This window comes from Pocillopora damicornis, chromosome 11, assembly GCF_964200805.1.
Source record: "Pocillopora damicornis chromosome 11, jaPocDami1.2, whole genome shotgun sequence".
In the NCBI taxonomy this organism is placed as follows: domain Eukaryota; kingdom Metazoa; phylum Cnidaria; class Anthozoa; order Scleractinia; family Pocilloporidae; genus Pocillopora; species Pocillopora damicornis.
The window spans coordinates 14,795,729-14,811,676 of NC_142680.1; the positions used below are offsets into that span (position 1 = coordinate 14,795,729).

Sequence of the window (15,948 nt, forward strand, 5' to 3'; positions counted from 1 at the left end):
TCTTGCTGGGCGTGACCAGCTCACAGTTCCAACCAACTGCGAGAAGCTTTTATTAGAAGAAAATGGCCTTGGAGAGAAAAAGTTGCAGATCCCCACAAATGCATCGAAGGAGCAGGTCAAGGAGGTTTTGTACAAGTGAGTTACATAATTCTCAATCCACTGGCTTGCTTAAGATCTCCTAGTCTTTTAGCTCCAGCCGTTTGTAAACCGATTTCTTTTGTTTATATTTCCAGGGCCTTCCGTCCATTACAAAGTTGTGGCGGATTCGAAATGCTGTTGTGTGCAGACAACTCGCGCACTAGGTTACAAGTTGTAAAGTATGGGTCCTGCAATACCGACGAACTTAGGTGTTAGGGCATGGGCCGAGTTTATATTCGGCCCATACAAGTAGATATAACTTTGGGCGACATTATTCAGCAAGTTGCGACTGTAATAGATCGAACGGTAAAACTCGACCTAGAGTTGTACAATTACGTACAACTACGTGCATTACGATGTCCGCACTAGCCTTCCTTAATACGTGATGACAAGATTATTCCTCGTTCTTTCATCTACTGCCAAGCTTAACTGGTTTTCTTAAGTTGCCAACTCAGCCTTTGTGGAGCGATCTAAATTTTGGTTGGAACGAAGTGAATCCGACCAATCTAAGACCCTATTAAATTTGCAGAAAGATTGAACTAACTTTTCTTCTTTTTTGTTCTTGCACATCAACTTTACCTGTCGTTTTGATAGATTATTGCTATTTTGATAATGGACTCTTGCTGCTCTTTGCTTTCTCATAACAACTTTGCTGAACGATCAAGCCTATTTTATCTTACAGAACTCCTCTTGATAATCCTGTGTTGTTAAATATAAATGAGATAAAGGCAATGAAGAAGATGGTATTTGGAGTGTGCACAGTATTAATGAGAATTCAGAAGGTCTCTCCACCTATTCCAGGGTATTCGGTACAATTGGCTCCTGTCATGGAATTTATTGCTAGGGAGCAAAGACTGCATCAGTTGTCTTCTCCTCTAATTATGCTGATGCTGAAAATTGATGGAAGACCCTTTTGGGGTAAGGAGTCAATAACAACAGATTATTTAATTGTGCAGATATGAACAAAGAGTTCCTTTGCCACAAATTTTAATCAATTAATTTCACAGACAGAATAAGTATTGTTTTCTTTTTGTGACATCATAACTAGTTTATGTGTGATGAGACGGAGAATTTTATGTGTTTTACAATTAAAATAACATGACACATCGTTGTAAAATAGATTTTATTGAGTTTTTGATCATTTAAGACTGTCACCCCTTTACAACAAATTTTAATTAACTTCACATACAGAATAAGTATCAAAGTAGAATTTATCGAGTTTATGATAATTTGTCTAGTATATTTGTACCAAACACTTCTTTTTATGTTCAGGTCGAGATCAAGTGTTGATTGGTGTCGTCCCTAGTGTGTGTCCTGTGTCCTCCTATGAAAGTCCAAAGTCTGTGTTCCCTTTGGTCCCAGCCAATTGTAAGGAGAACAGGTGAGTTATCTACTGCTATTATTTTGTTTTGTTGCACTAGTAAAAATGAAAACAAGTGAGTGGGTCACAACCTTCCTGTAAAATTGTCTGCTTTCAATTTTTGTTTCTGAGAAACCAAAATAAACCTTGCAGAATTTTGCATATCAAACTTGAAAGACTTTGTTTGACCCCAATTCCAAAAACCAAGAAGAGATGTGCGAGTATTTATGACAAATTTTGAGCCAGCTCAAGGTGTTTAGAAATGAGAACAGTCTTGAGTGTTTGATATATCTTCTCAATTACTTCTAAAACTGATGAGAAAATGGAGAAATACAATCGTAAAAATCAATGGTATTGAAGATCAGATATCCAAACACCACTATGGTCCTGACTTCCTTTGTTTTTTTAATTTATGAGTTTGAGAATTTTCTGTGAAAAGATGGCAGTTAATATGTTTGAAGACCTTGTTAAGGTTTTATTTTATTAGTTGTTTTAAAAGTACTATTTTTGTTATTGTCTGTTTGTTAAATACATATCATTCTTTTTTGTGAAGGGAAAATCCAAAGCTTCTGCTGGAAGACCTTAATAATCAAAAGAAGATTATCAAGGACAATGGGATTGATCTGGATGACAAACATTACCAAGTACAATTTGTTGGTAGGTGTTTATTCTTAAGCTTTTATTATTCAGAGTTGAGACTACTGTTATGGTTTATGGTTTAAAAGATTGAACTCCACATATATATCTGATGCATCTGTAAATCTGTAAATTTATGTACAGGTATATACATGTTGCAGCCATTAATAAGAAGGAGCAGAAGGAAAATAGAAGGGTTTGAGTAAAAACAAAAGGGAAGTCTGCTCTGCTAATAGGACCTTCTTTAGTCTACTATTCAAGGCCATTTATTTTGCTAAATTATTTGAAATAATGATGTAAGTTTGATCATCATCTCTTTTTCTAGTCATGTGGATTATTTACTATTGCCATGAACCTATAGATGTTTCTTTTACCTAATAAGTTCAGTTTCTCTCCTAAAGTTATTGTAGACTACAAGACATTGACTTTTTTATTTGTAAAGAAGGATGAGGCAGACTTTCTTCTTGGTGGTAGGGGAGTCTGTGGAATTTTGTTTTACTTGCAATGCAGTCAGGATATGTATGTTAGCAATGCAGTTCTAGCAATTAAATGTTTGCTATTAGTAATATACATGTTGCACATGTATCAGTCAATATTCCCCAGATGCAAATATTTTGTTGCAAATCATTTTTGGAAAGATTTGAGGATGTCCACATTTATTTTATTGTTGCTAGACTGTAGATTGAACCATTAACTGTAAGGAAGAAGGTCCTATTAGCAGAGCAGACTTCCCTTTTGTTTTTACTCAAACCCTTCTATTTTCCTGTAAATCTTATTATGTAATTTTGCAGGACACTGAATGTTAGTTACTCAGTTTAAGCTAGAGATTCTTTCATTAGGGCTGTAATTGCCATAATGTAGAACCAGAGGAAAGTTGCTTTGACTGTTTACGAAGCAAGGCAAACATTGGAAGGTACTTGTACATGTATTACAAGAGGTGTAATATACTTGATGAGCCAGTCTAGCCAGTGCATGTACATTTTTTAAGCAATTAGTTCTGGGGTCCATTGCACCTATATTTGTAATCCGTTACTCCAACTTCATGGTCTTATTTGAATATGTGGGAAGGAACATCAGTGTGTTAACATTTAAGACACCTTCCTCAGTTTTAGCCTTCTCTTCATAGCTGATGCCAAAACACAGTTTTCAATACGAGCATATAGTTATTTTGTAGGGTAAGCAACTGATATTAAACCATGTGTTTGTAAAGGTCAAGTGGGATTTGGATGACTTGTTGTGTCTGCTTGATGAAGACCTGAGCAGTATTCAGCTCTGTGCTCTTCACATGGAGATGAGAAACACAGAGCAATTGCTTGACTTGATAGGTCTCATGGCCTATAAGGTGGACTCTCTTTGAGAGGCAAATGACGCCCTCAAGGGTTACGGGCCTGAACTGGTCCATGGGCACCGGATCATCTTGAAAGAGAAAAAAAAGCTGTTCAGGAGTCAGCTGTGTCTAAGCACAACTTACATGTCAGTTCAATGTCAGGCAAGATCATTTTAGTCAATTATTAAAAGGTATTGATAAATAGATGTCTCAGTCAAAGTTAATAGCCTACATGTATGTGCAGGATCAAGGAGCAAGTACTATGGTAACCATTTTTCAAGTTACTACAGAAACCAGGGGAGCTTAAAGTTTACCTTATTGATTAATAAGTATTTTTCCTAATAATCTTGGTAATCTGGTACTAGACAGAGCTGCATAATAAAGGGGGTTAATTTTTCCCAACAGGACCCACTGAAATGCAGATTCTTCAAAATATTGAGGATATTGTACACCGTGCCCTACTAGTAAAAAAAACTGAAGGATGCCTTCAGTGATCTAACCACTGCTAAAAATTTGATTCTGAACTGAGTCACATTTTGTCAATCCAAGATTAATGTAAGTAAATGTTCTATTTCATATAGTTAAATTACATACATGTATAGTTTGTCAATGTTGATCACTTGATGGCCTTTTTGAACTTAACATGTTCACAAATGCTTAAGATGGCACCCAGATGTTTCATCAGAGTGTGCTTCTACATGTATTGTATACCACCACTTACCATGGCACCCAGATGTTTCATTGGAGTGTGCTCATGAGTCTTGGTGTGCTACTGTGTGAGTAATTTTTTTAAAATTAAATTACTAAATTTACTGACCTAGTGTTACATTTGTTAATTACAAAGTTATATAGGTTCTGGCACTCATGAAATTATCTGACTAATTAATGTGTTGCATAATGAGCATGTCATAACAAACCCATTTTTCAACTTTATATTTCATAACTTGAGATATATGTGTATGTAGTATTTTGCAGATGCTATTAACAGACGTGTGTTTATTCGGGATTTTGGTACCCACACTAAACAATTAGTGCTTGATGGGACAGGTAGGTTCTCTATAATGTCCTAATTCATTAGAATTACACTAGTGTGAGGTAGACTTCATCCTGTTACCCAAAACAAAAATGTGTTGACAAGTTTATGTGTTGGAATGCCAGGTATTGTTGTTTATTCAAGGAGTCTTTTGCCAACATAACAGTGGTGATATTAAGACATTAAAAAGATGTCATTTGATTCTCAAGGGAAAATTCATACAGTGTACATGTGTGTGTTATTGTCACTAAACAAGTTACCCTTATGCACTTGTTTAAGATGTTAAACAAGATATGGAGCTGAAGTAGAAAGCTTGGGGACAAGAACTAGAGGAGTTCACAGAGTTACAATTCTGCAACTGTCGCAGCAAGAAATTAGAGAAAGAAAATTAACACCTTGCTGTGGATGTTGCAACCAAGCAGCTGGAGATGTGAAAGAGGGTTTAGTGCATTGATTTCATTTCAAAGTTACTAGGGTTTCATTGATGCTTTCAGCTGGAAGCTAAGGCAATATTGATATTCATAGACATTGGGGCACAGTATAAATATAATACGCATAAACTGCCTCTGTCTAATATCAATATAAAAGGTGACTGATGGTAGTGCTTCCTTGAATTTGCTCAGGCCATAAATTCAGGTTTTTGTGATCTCTAATTAAATACTGATACTAAATTAACTAGTATATATGTTTATGATCAGTTAAGCAGTGTTCAAAACCTTTTGTAAACAGGTGGTCATTGACTTTTTATTGTTGTTTTTTGGTGGTATTTAAATTTCAATCATTGTTTAAATTTTTCACAGAAGTTGTTGTACTTTGTTAAATGTATAATGGATAAAACTTCTGAAGAAACATGTAGCTGCCAGAAATAGAGAAATTGTTACTCAATCAGTCACTCACAGTGAATTTTCTTCTTTTTGTTTAGGTTTGTACAGAGTGGAAAGAGATTGCCTTTGTTACAAGAAATAAAGTTTTCAAAGACACAGAGCAAGAAGATATTGATTTCTTTGACATCAAGGTATTTTATGAGCTTAAAGTATGAAAAAATAATAAGTGTACATTAGGATGATGTAGACTTCAAGTACCAGTTGAAAATCTTAATTCATGTGTCCTGACTCGTGCTTCAGTTAAGCGTAAATTGCACTGAACCCAGTTCTATATTTACCTATTTAAATGTACATGTACTCTATCAAAGCAAAATTTTCCTTTTATAAAGACCATTTTTGTATTAAAATCTAGTGCAAAGAGTGGGGTTTTCTTCTTAAAGAGCTTTTTGGATGCAGTCTTGGCACTGGAGACTACAATCATTTGACAATAGACTGTGCCCCCATGCTGTTGAGGCGTTTCCTCTAGATGAGAGAAAACACCAACAAGGTTTTGAAGTCTCTCATGAGGACCAGCGCCAATTGTGGTTAAAGGTGTCCAGCCATGACCAACGTGGAGAAACCTCCTCCTTGGTAAACTTCTGAGAAACAAGGCTTTGAAAGGCATTATGGATAATGTCAAGCATTATAAGAAGGGTCAACAATGAAAAAATCATTGCTTCATCATGCCTACCTCGTGGAGTCAATGTCTATGCTACTTACATTATCGAGTGGTGTCGTGGCTTTGCGATCACATCACATGTATCATCTATGAAGAGGATAAGCCACCTAAAATCCCTTACAAATGTGTTACCAAAAACATCGAAGATGAGGTCTTCAGGTATGTTGCGAAACCACACCTACACCCATTAAACAACCATATCTTTTATTTGATGACATTTATGAGATACTATGATGGTAAGTATACATATATGACGTGGAATCATTTGTATATGCAGTACCTTCACAAGTATTGCGTCATCTACCATTGTTTCAAACTTTGGTGTAATTTATCATGGTTAAGAACTTTAAAAAAGATTTCAAGGATGAAAAAATGAAAACAAAGGAGAGAGGATCACACAACTTCTATGACAAATCCGGTATCGTGGGTAGTTTGGGTGGTGTGGCACCGTATGCCAAAGCTCAAAAGATCTCTAATGGTCAAGCTAAAAAAGAATTTGAGAAAAATTTGGTGTATACACTTCACAAACCCAGATGTCAACGAGGAGAATTTTCACCTTGGTGGTGTTTGACATTGATGAACAATGGGTGGCGGATCTTATCAAAGTACAGACTTTAGCCAAGCAAAACAAAGGGTATCATTACATTTTAGTGGTCATTGATGCCTTTTCCAAACATGCATGGGCTCAACCCATTAAAAAGAAAACAGGAAAAGATGTGACAGATGCTTTTGCCAAGATACTCAAAGTAGCACGAGGGAAGAAACCCCAGACGTTACAGAGAAATGCAGACAAAGAGCTTTACAACCAGACATTTCAATAGCTGTTAAAAAAGAAATACATTCATCACTTTTCTACCCATGGAGATGCCAAAGCCAGTATCATCGAACAATTTAATAGAACCCTTACATCGAAATTGTATGGCTATTTCACAGCTGCCAATAAACTCAAATATGTAGACATATTTTACAAACTTGTCAATCCATACAATCGCACCTATCACAGGAGTATTAAAGTCACACCAGCTAAAGTCACCACTTCCAATGCCAAAGAAGTGTGCAACAATTTGTATGGGAGATATCAGACCGAGAAGAAAAAGAAACCTGCATTTAAAGTACGTGATAAAGTCTGATTAAATAAAAAATTTAGACCATTTAAGAAAGGGTATCTATCAGTATGGACGGAAGAAGTGTTTCAAGTTCGTAAAGTTGTACCCAGAATGGTGACAACCTATAAAGTGTGAGAATTAGACGAGACGCCCTTACAAGGCACATTTTATGCGTGCAATTTGCAAAAAGTACATGTAGATGAAGCGACTTATTTCGAGTGGAAAAAGTATTAAAGAGATAAAAGGATAAATTGTTTGTCAAGTGGAAAGGGTACCCTAGCAAATAAAAGTTGGATTAATAAAAAACATTTAAAGTGAACTGTGTGTTTGTGGTGATTACATCATGAAAGGAAGTTTGAGACGCTTTAAAGTGTATGTGCCAAATGAACAAGGAGGTGATGTCAAGAACAAATCTCTTTTAGAATTCCCACGTGGTGTCAAGAGAGGGGTCAACCAAGCTCTTTGAGGAAAAAGTACCAGGAAAATTTGCTAAAAAGTTGGACACATTCTACATGTATTCTAAAGCTTGCAATAGTTTTAGTTTTTTGTACATCTTGAGTTGAAAACTGCCCTTGATTTTCCAGAAAAGGAGGGATGTTTAACTCAACATTATACTCCTGTCGCATGTTACCTATATCAAACCCCTTGTCTGCCATGACTGAGTCTCCTGCTTCTAAGAGGTCTAAAATCCCACTACATCTTGTGATTTCCTTGTCACTAATCCCTCCAGTGTATAAAGTGGAAACAAAACATATTGCTCCACAAGGGGTGATTCCAGTAAGACCTTTCAAAGTTGTGTTGCTCTTATAGGATGAGTATAGCTGTGACTGTAACAATAGTGATGTGGGTGTTTGCACTAAAATCTCTGTGCAGTCTAAAATCACTCTAGTGCTAGCATAGAGTTTTCTGAAACCCTTAGGCATGCATCTATCTACATCTGCTCTAGAGGGCCAGATAATCTGACTTCCAAGAAAAAAATACAAAAAATTGGACCAGGTTACTAATTTTCTAGAGACTGAAGATATATGAATTTCAAACCTATCAGCAAGATCTTGCTCAAATAATCCTAGTTTAAGCCAAACAGGAAACATAAACATTTCATCTATTAGAAGCATATTTCTGGAGGCTGATCTCTTTTCTCTCTCTCCAGAGGCATAACAGTATAACTGGGCTTAATAAAGCTAACAAAAACTAAATATGTTCATTTGAGGGGAAACCAGTGTAAAATTTTATACTCTCGTTGTCTACACCAATACTCATATACTGATACTTATTGCAAACTGATACAGTATTTAAAAATAAGAAAGATGCCATTATAGTCTAGACTTCCCATTATAACCCCATAAACTCACCGACACATTAAAATATAACTGAAGGATAAATTACCAGTCGACATGTAAAATAATCTTTCTTCCTGCTTGGGAAGAGGAAGTTCAGTTAAAATTCGATGGAACAGCACCTCTTTTCAGTCACTGGCTACCAGACTTGGTCAGTGGAAGGTAATCTTCCTTGGTAAAGTGCCTTGAGCATACTCTCATACTAGTAGTTATGTAAATAGAGAAAAGTACACATAAGTTTACCGAACAATTCCTTGTGAAATGCTTTGAAAATCAAATGTCTCTATAAAATACCTTGAAGTCAGGACCTTCGTCTCTTCGGATTTTCCCGAGCCATTCCTTCCTCAGCTTTTCGTCCTTGGCACGACCGGGAATGCAATGGAAATGCAGATCTTCGTGGTACCTTGAATCCCTATTACATTGGGGAACAGAGGAATGGTAAGCAGACTTTTTTTTGCCCGTGGTGGATTGTTCAACTGACTCGTCCATATCAATATCTACAACAATGAAAACAACGCTTGTTGGTTCAAACACCATAGTTTTGAGGGGAATGAGGAGCCAAAATTCTGTTTTTAGATAGTAAACGGCTTCTAAAACTCAAAGTGTAGTGAATTACCGTATTTCATTTCTTTTTACTTGTATTAATTGTCCAAATGTCGTTATAAAAGTGCAACAACAAGACAACCTCTGTTCTACATAACTGACGGAGAAGCCATGTCAAGAACCAACCTTTCCGACTCAAAGATGTACTCAAAGCTATATTTCTATGCTAAACTTACTGGATTTGGAGAGATGGAAAGATATTTAACGCTTGAATTCAGAATTATCGCCTTTCAACTATACACACGCGTGACGCTCAAGAGACTCATTCAATTTGTGTTTGTTGAAGAGCTTTTCTCTCCAATTCAGCGTTGCTAACGCGTATCTAGGCATGTGACCTTTAGCTGCAAAGGGCCTATTGTAGAGCCAAAGGCACGCTACTCACAGAACAAGTGGACATGTACCATCTCAAAGCTTATATTCAGACTCTACTGAACTTTGACAGAGATGATGGAGAAACCATTCTCCAATTTCAAGGGTGGAGGAGCAAAATCAATTCTCCAGTTACCTACATAGCCAATAATGTCTGGACAAATTATGCTCATCTTGATGCCCTTTCTGCCAATCAGCAAGCTAGCATAAAGTTACAGAAAGCAGATGCGAGAAATTATTATGCAGGAGGAAAAAGAACCTTGAGAATGAAACCATTTGTGGACATGTTTCACCAAGGAAAATGGATCGTACCTGGAACACCTTTGGAATTTGAATTCTATATAAATGCAGCCGCCCTGTTCATGAATGGAGAGGCCAATCCACCCAATGAGGCAAGCCAGGGTAAACCCAGAAGACATTAAACTTACCTTCCATTTCTGCCTAGTCATGCTCAAACCCTCTGTCTACAATGAACTGATGCTTACTATGTCCAAAACCCCAGCAAAGTATCCCATGATCTGCACAGAAATGAGACAGTTTCCTTTGGACAATGGAGCCAACTCCAAAGAGACTAACAATCTGTTTAATGGACAGGTGCCGCAAAGTGTCATCATTGGCATTCCACAAACCACAGCACTCAACGGTCAATATGACAAACACACCTTTGCCTTTGAGCAACATGGTGTGGAATACATCAAACAGATTGTGATTGTGTTAAACCTCAGAACTCAACACAACCAATGGGCAGAAAGACCTAATTGGGTATCACTGATTTATCACTTATTTATCACTGATTTCTAGATGTTACAGGATGTCTGCACATGCAGGAAACATGGTACAATTCAAAGACTGGAGTCGAGGAAAAAATCGTATGCTCTCTGTTCTCTAATGCGGCCAATGGAAGACATGATGACCCGGTGCTCCTGCCTAAAAACGAAGGCATGATTAACATCCACCTGAAATGTGTAGCTCAAGCAAGTCTGAAAACCATTGTCATTTATGCAGAGTATGAAGGCATGATGGAAATCAATAGCATTAAAGGAGCTACCTCAATCTAGGTACATTAGAGATGGAGTTTGTGTGGCTTACTACAAATCAACTCAACGCTCTCACAGATAGCAATTCAGAACTTCGCAAGTACTTTGTGAGTACGCTAGCTTGTGATGAGCTACCCAAGACGCCTCAACATGTGAGACCAAGAGCATACATTGTCAATACCCACCTTGCAGACAAACCAGGGGAATATTGGGTAGCTGTGTGGACCGAAAATGATACCTGTGAACTTTTAGATAGTAACGTTTTACCTTTAACAACTTATGAAATTGTTATGTCACCACGCTGATTGTTTCGCATTTACATGCTGGTGGCGGCTAGTGTGAGGCAAGCTTACGTGTGAACTCATGCATGCATATATATCAGGTTTCTCAGTATGTCATAAAATTCTCTTTGGTACAGCAACCAACCCACCGATAGCAAAGAAACAGTGAAAAAAAGATTTTGTCTTTTGATTGGACTCTTGAGCGCGGGAAAAAAAAACCATAAAAATTTAAATCTAAGGAATTTAGGACGCCGTCAGTTCCAGCCACTCCCATAAACCTCGTAAAGGTAAAGGTAGATTTTTGAGGAATTTTTCGATTAAGTTTCAAAAGTAATCTGGGATCTGGGACTGCTTTGGGTCCAAATTTGCTTTGCAATTGTCATAAATGAAATGCACACCATCATCTCAGCCAACCCTATTCAAAACTAAACCTATTCACGAGTTGGTCGCATTTTCCCATATTTCTGTGTTTTCTTTTTTTCTTTGCGTCCTCTGATTGGCTCATGTGAATTCCTTTGATTCTCTTGCAAAAACTCAGAGCAGTCGAAATTCATGTTCTCTATGTCTTTTAGTGATACATTGATGCTGGAGCCAATTATTTTTCCTGACTGCGGGCACACATTCTGCAAAACGTGTATTAGCAGGGTGCAACAAAACCCAACTACCAGCCATTGCCCCCTTTGTAAAAAGCCCATATGGAGTTCCACACAGCTGTAGATAAACTTCACCCTGAAAAAGCTGGTGGAGAACATCGAGGTAAAATGCACAGCATGCTACAAGAGGGCGAGCATCGAAGTGGTAGCACGACACACCTGCCCTGATGCCCTCATATCCTGTTCGAATGGGGGCTGCCAACACAGTATTAAAAGAAAGGATGAGCCAACTCATAAGGATGAATGTCTCTATGCAGTCATCACATGTGAACAATGCAACCAGAATACCACTGTGGCCAACAAGGAATTTCATTCGAGAAGACTTGCCCAAGGGGAGAAATCCGTTGCCCTCTAAGATGCAGAAAGCATCCGAGAAGGTGTGGTCACAAAGCGTTGTACATTATCATTTCAAACTTAAAAATGAAATTCTCTTTACGTGCGTAAAAATAAAGCATCTGGTGTGGGTATGCAGTTTCTTGTATTATATTTTTTAAGCTCAGCCCAGTTAGACCATACTAGCATGTACAATTTTGAAAATTGACACTGAGTTCAAGGTTTTCTTTATCTTTCCCACATGTACTCAAAGCTTACTGAAATAATTTTTAAGAATATCATCTTTAAATATATAAATCTCTTGAACTTTGGAAAGCTTCCCTTCAATTTGTTCCTCCTTCCAAGATTAAAACTGGTCCAAACTTAGCCCCAAAAGTTTACTTTGGGACTCAAACACAGTGTTATTGGGAAAATATCCTTGATTTGGCTTGTCTGATTATAATCCTTATCACTTTCAAGAATCAACAGCAAATAATGAAATAAACAAATAAAAAAAATGAGTTGAGCTGAACAGTTGCCACCTCTTTTCTTCATTAGTAGATACCTTCATGTACGTTTTACTTTTCGTTTACTCTTAGGATGAAGTTGCAAACCCATCTGCTTGTATGTGAGGAGAGGCGGTGACAATGTAAAGTCCATGCCATTTTGCTGGGAATTTTAGGGAGATGGAGCAACATAACAAGAAGCAAGCAGAAAAGCATGTGTCACTGCTGACAGAGAAGAGTGAAAAGCTCTTAGACGTATTATTAAAGGGTAAGGCTTACTGATGCTAATGCTCCTAAATGTTTTCCCCTCTCGATCTTTAATTGCTACTTAATAGCTGGTGTGCACGTCACTGTGTGTCCACAGATTTTTTAACAGATCTACAAAACTTTGAACAGATTTCTGCCTGCAAAGGTATGTGTGACACGATGGTGTCCTTGTAAGAAGACCTCACTGGATTGTTCTGACGATTGTGGGTGCTTAAAAGAGAAATGCGCATATCTTTGACTTCTTGAAGGAACTTTTTCACCCCAAAAGACATTTAGTTTTTTGTCATGCGATAAACTCACTTGGCTGAGTTCAATAGAAGTTCAGCACAGGTCGGATTTATGTATGCTGCATGCCGCATGTAATCCATAAAAGAGTAATGTCTACTGTTACTTCAACACAGCATAAATTCAACATCTGAATCAGTGCGACATTTCAGTCAGGTACTGCAAGACATCCTGCGTCAACAGCATCCTGTGTCATTAATTTCAAATTGTAATACTTACACACTCTTACTTTTTATTGAATCTAGTTTATCAGCATCTCAATGCTTGTCCACTGTACAACCTAAGTCAGTGAAGAGTTGCAGGTTTACCCGTAGAAGCCTCCCAGACTCTTAGCATAAGCCCATTCATAATCACTCTTAGCACACGTAACTGGTTGCCATATTGGACCGGGTTATTTTTTCAGAGACCTGGGTACGAATTAAAAGGGTATTTTTAGACCTTCCCAGAAGTCCACATGTGTGTGGTAGTTGAGATCTGAGAAGCCATCTTGATAGATCAATTTCTGCTGTTTGTTTTGGTATCAAACACCAGTGAGTAGTTTTATTTTAGAATTTCATAGTTTTGCTTTTGTAGCTTTCACAGAATGTCAATGTTTCGTCTTTCGTTTTTTGTTTTTCAAAAAAAAATTTCACGTCGCTATTCTTCTTCATAAATCTCACTGTAGTTTTCCAGTTGACAGTAAAATGGTATTGCTTTAGTACAACTGAATCTCACATTTACATCATCGCACTCACGTCTAATTTTTTTTTTCCTACCACATTTGGGTCGTGAAAAAGTTCTGGAAGATGATGAGTTGGAGAATAAAGATTTAGATATTAAGAGTGAACAAATAGAAGAAGATGCCTTCGAAAACAACAATTTGTTAGCAGAAACTCTCAAACAACCCCTACAAAGACTCGGAAAGGCTCTTGTAAATGGCGAATATTTTGTCAATGCAAGTGTGGAAATGTTGGTTCCGCTTTACAACTTGAATCAAAACAACGCTTGAACAATCTCTTCAAAGACTTAGAAAGACACCAAAATGGGCATAGCTCTCAATATCCAAAGTCCTATCCATGTCCACAGAGAACCATGGCAGAATGTGGCCCAAGGGTGAGGAAGTACAGGAGGTTTCAAGTGGGTGCCTTTATGGCCGTGCATAAGCAGAAAAGAGAAGAAGCAGTCAGGCAGTCTAAGAAAACTATTGCAGAAAATCTTAAAATTGCAGAAAAGGTGAAGGAGCTGAGAGCCAAGAAGCAAAAGTTGGAACGTCTGGAAACAAAGGTAATATATGACTGTGTATTAGGCATGTTAAGAGCACGTCATAACTCCTAGCATAACACTCATAACCCCACAATGTTTTTTTTTTAATTTTCTTTTAGAGTGAAATGAACTCAACCTGGACCTCCCAACATTTTTTCAAAACAAAATATCTGCCATTTTCAAACTTACAGTTAAAGTTGTCTCTTTCTGTGATTGGTCTGCTGATGAACAAACTCCACATCTTTTGCTATGAAGTTGTCTTGTGATTTGCTTGAAACATTAGGTAGCCCAGGTTGAGTTGTTTCACTGTAATTGCATTTAGGTTGAACATGTAGTTAGAGAGCTAGAGCAGACAGGAGAGATAACTAGTGAGCTAGTGGGCAATGTAACAACACCTTGCAAGAAAGGAAGATATCTACCAAAGAAGTCTCTAGAAGAACGTAAAAAGAACCTAACAAGCCTGGATGCTTTAAGTCCATCTGTAGGTAGAAAGAAGAGGTGAGCTATTTGAAGCTGCTTGCCAGATAAATGGAGGTCAGAATGAAAGGAATTCCAGGGAACTTGAAGAAGTTGGCCTGTGTGAGACAACTGCAAAGAAGTGCACAGAAAAGACAATGATTAAAGTATTTTTCTAAAATAGTAAAAGAGAGAGTTAACAGCTTTTGAGAAATCCAATACCAACATGTCATGTAGTGTTGCTGTTAACTATAGTGGGGGTGTTATGGGGAAGTGAAAACATTGGGCAACTTATCAGGATTATTTTGGTAACACTGAACTATTTGGTAACACAAATAATTCTTATACGCAAGCTATTCCACAAAAGAAAATGCCTTTGGAAGAAAGCCAAATCTACCCAGCTTGACGTTGATTGGAATAAATATAAATTGTTGAGGAATAAGGTTAAATCGGAACTTAATAAGAGTTATTACCAACCTGTTCACCCATTAAATGATTCCAAAAACCCTAAACGCTTCTGGTCTTTTATAAAATCCAAAACAAAAAGCAAAGCAATACCATGAAAAGAATTCCAGGGAACTTGCAGAAGTTGGCCTGTGTGAAACAACTGCAAAGAAGTGTACAGAAAGGACAATGATTAAAGTAATTTTCTAAAATTGTAAAAGAGAGAGTTAACAGCTTTTGAGAAATCCAATACCAACATGTCATGCAGTGTTGCTGTTTACTATAGTGGGGGTGTTATGGGGAAGCGAAAATATTGGGCAACTTATAGGGATTATTTTGGTAACATTGAACTATTTGGTAACACAAATAATTCTTATACACAAGCTATTCCAGAAAAGAAAACGCCTTTGGAAGAAAGCCAAATCTACCCAGCTTGACATTGATTTGAATAAAGATAAATCGTTAAGGAATAAAGTTAAATCAGAACTTAATAAGAGTTATTACCAACATGTTCACTCATTAATTAATTCCAAAAACCCTAAATGCTTCTGGTCTTTTATAAAATCCAAAACGAAAAGCAAATCAATACCTGTCACTATGAAATGGTCAGATCGTGGTGTCACGGCTTCTACTGGCAAGGACAAAGCAGAGTTATTTTGCAAATTTTTTGCATCAGTGTTTACCCGCCCTGACCCAGCCACTGATGTCGATGAGGATGCCCATTTACATGGTTCAGGCTCCGATATACTAGATCTCATGTGCTCTAGTGCTAATGTGGGAGAGCTCTTGCTTACCCTTGATGTGAATAAAGCCACTGGCCCAGATTGTTTGTCTGCATGTTTGCTCCGAGACGCAGCTTCTGTAATTTCTGATCCACTTTCAAAGTTATTCAATATATCTCTGTATAGAGGAAAACTACCTCGTGACTGGAAGTGTGCCAACATTACCCCAGTTTACAAAAATGGTGGTAAAGAATAAGTTTCTAACTATCGCCCAATTTCTCTAACATCGCTT

General features: G+C 37.4%; 1 protein-coding gene and 1 pseudogene across 9 annotated transcripts in view; one reads left to right on the plus strand and one right to left on the minus strand.

Moving 5' to 3' along the window:
• Positions 1-3,177: 3,177 nt before the first annotated feature.
• LOC149037738 (uncharacterized) overlaps positions 3,178-15,948 on the minus strand; it is a 71,601-nt gene continuing 58,830 nt past the window's right edge. For 8 of the 9 annotated variants that reach the window (XR_016181406.1, XR_016181403.1, XR_016181404.1 and 5 more), the window contains 4 exons: positions 8,774-8,891; positions 8,529-8,681; positions 4,183-4,233; positions 3,178-3,550 (listed from right to left, as the gene is read on the minus strand). Coding sequence is in view for 5 of the 9 variants with exons in the window: in XM_089188470.1 (XP_089044596.1) it covers positions 8,619-8,681; positions 8,774-8,891 (181 nt within the window). In the remaining 4 variants the exon portion in view is untranslated. The remainder of the gene's footprint in view (positions 3,551-4,182; positions 4,234-8,528; positions 8,682-8,773; positions 8,892-15,948) is intronic. The other variant, XM_089188467.1, reaches the window with a different exon arrangement.
• LOC149037739 (uncharacterized) lies at positions 8,985-10,890 on the plus strand (annotated as a pseudogene).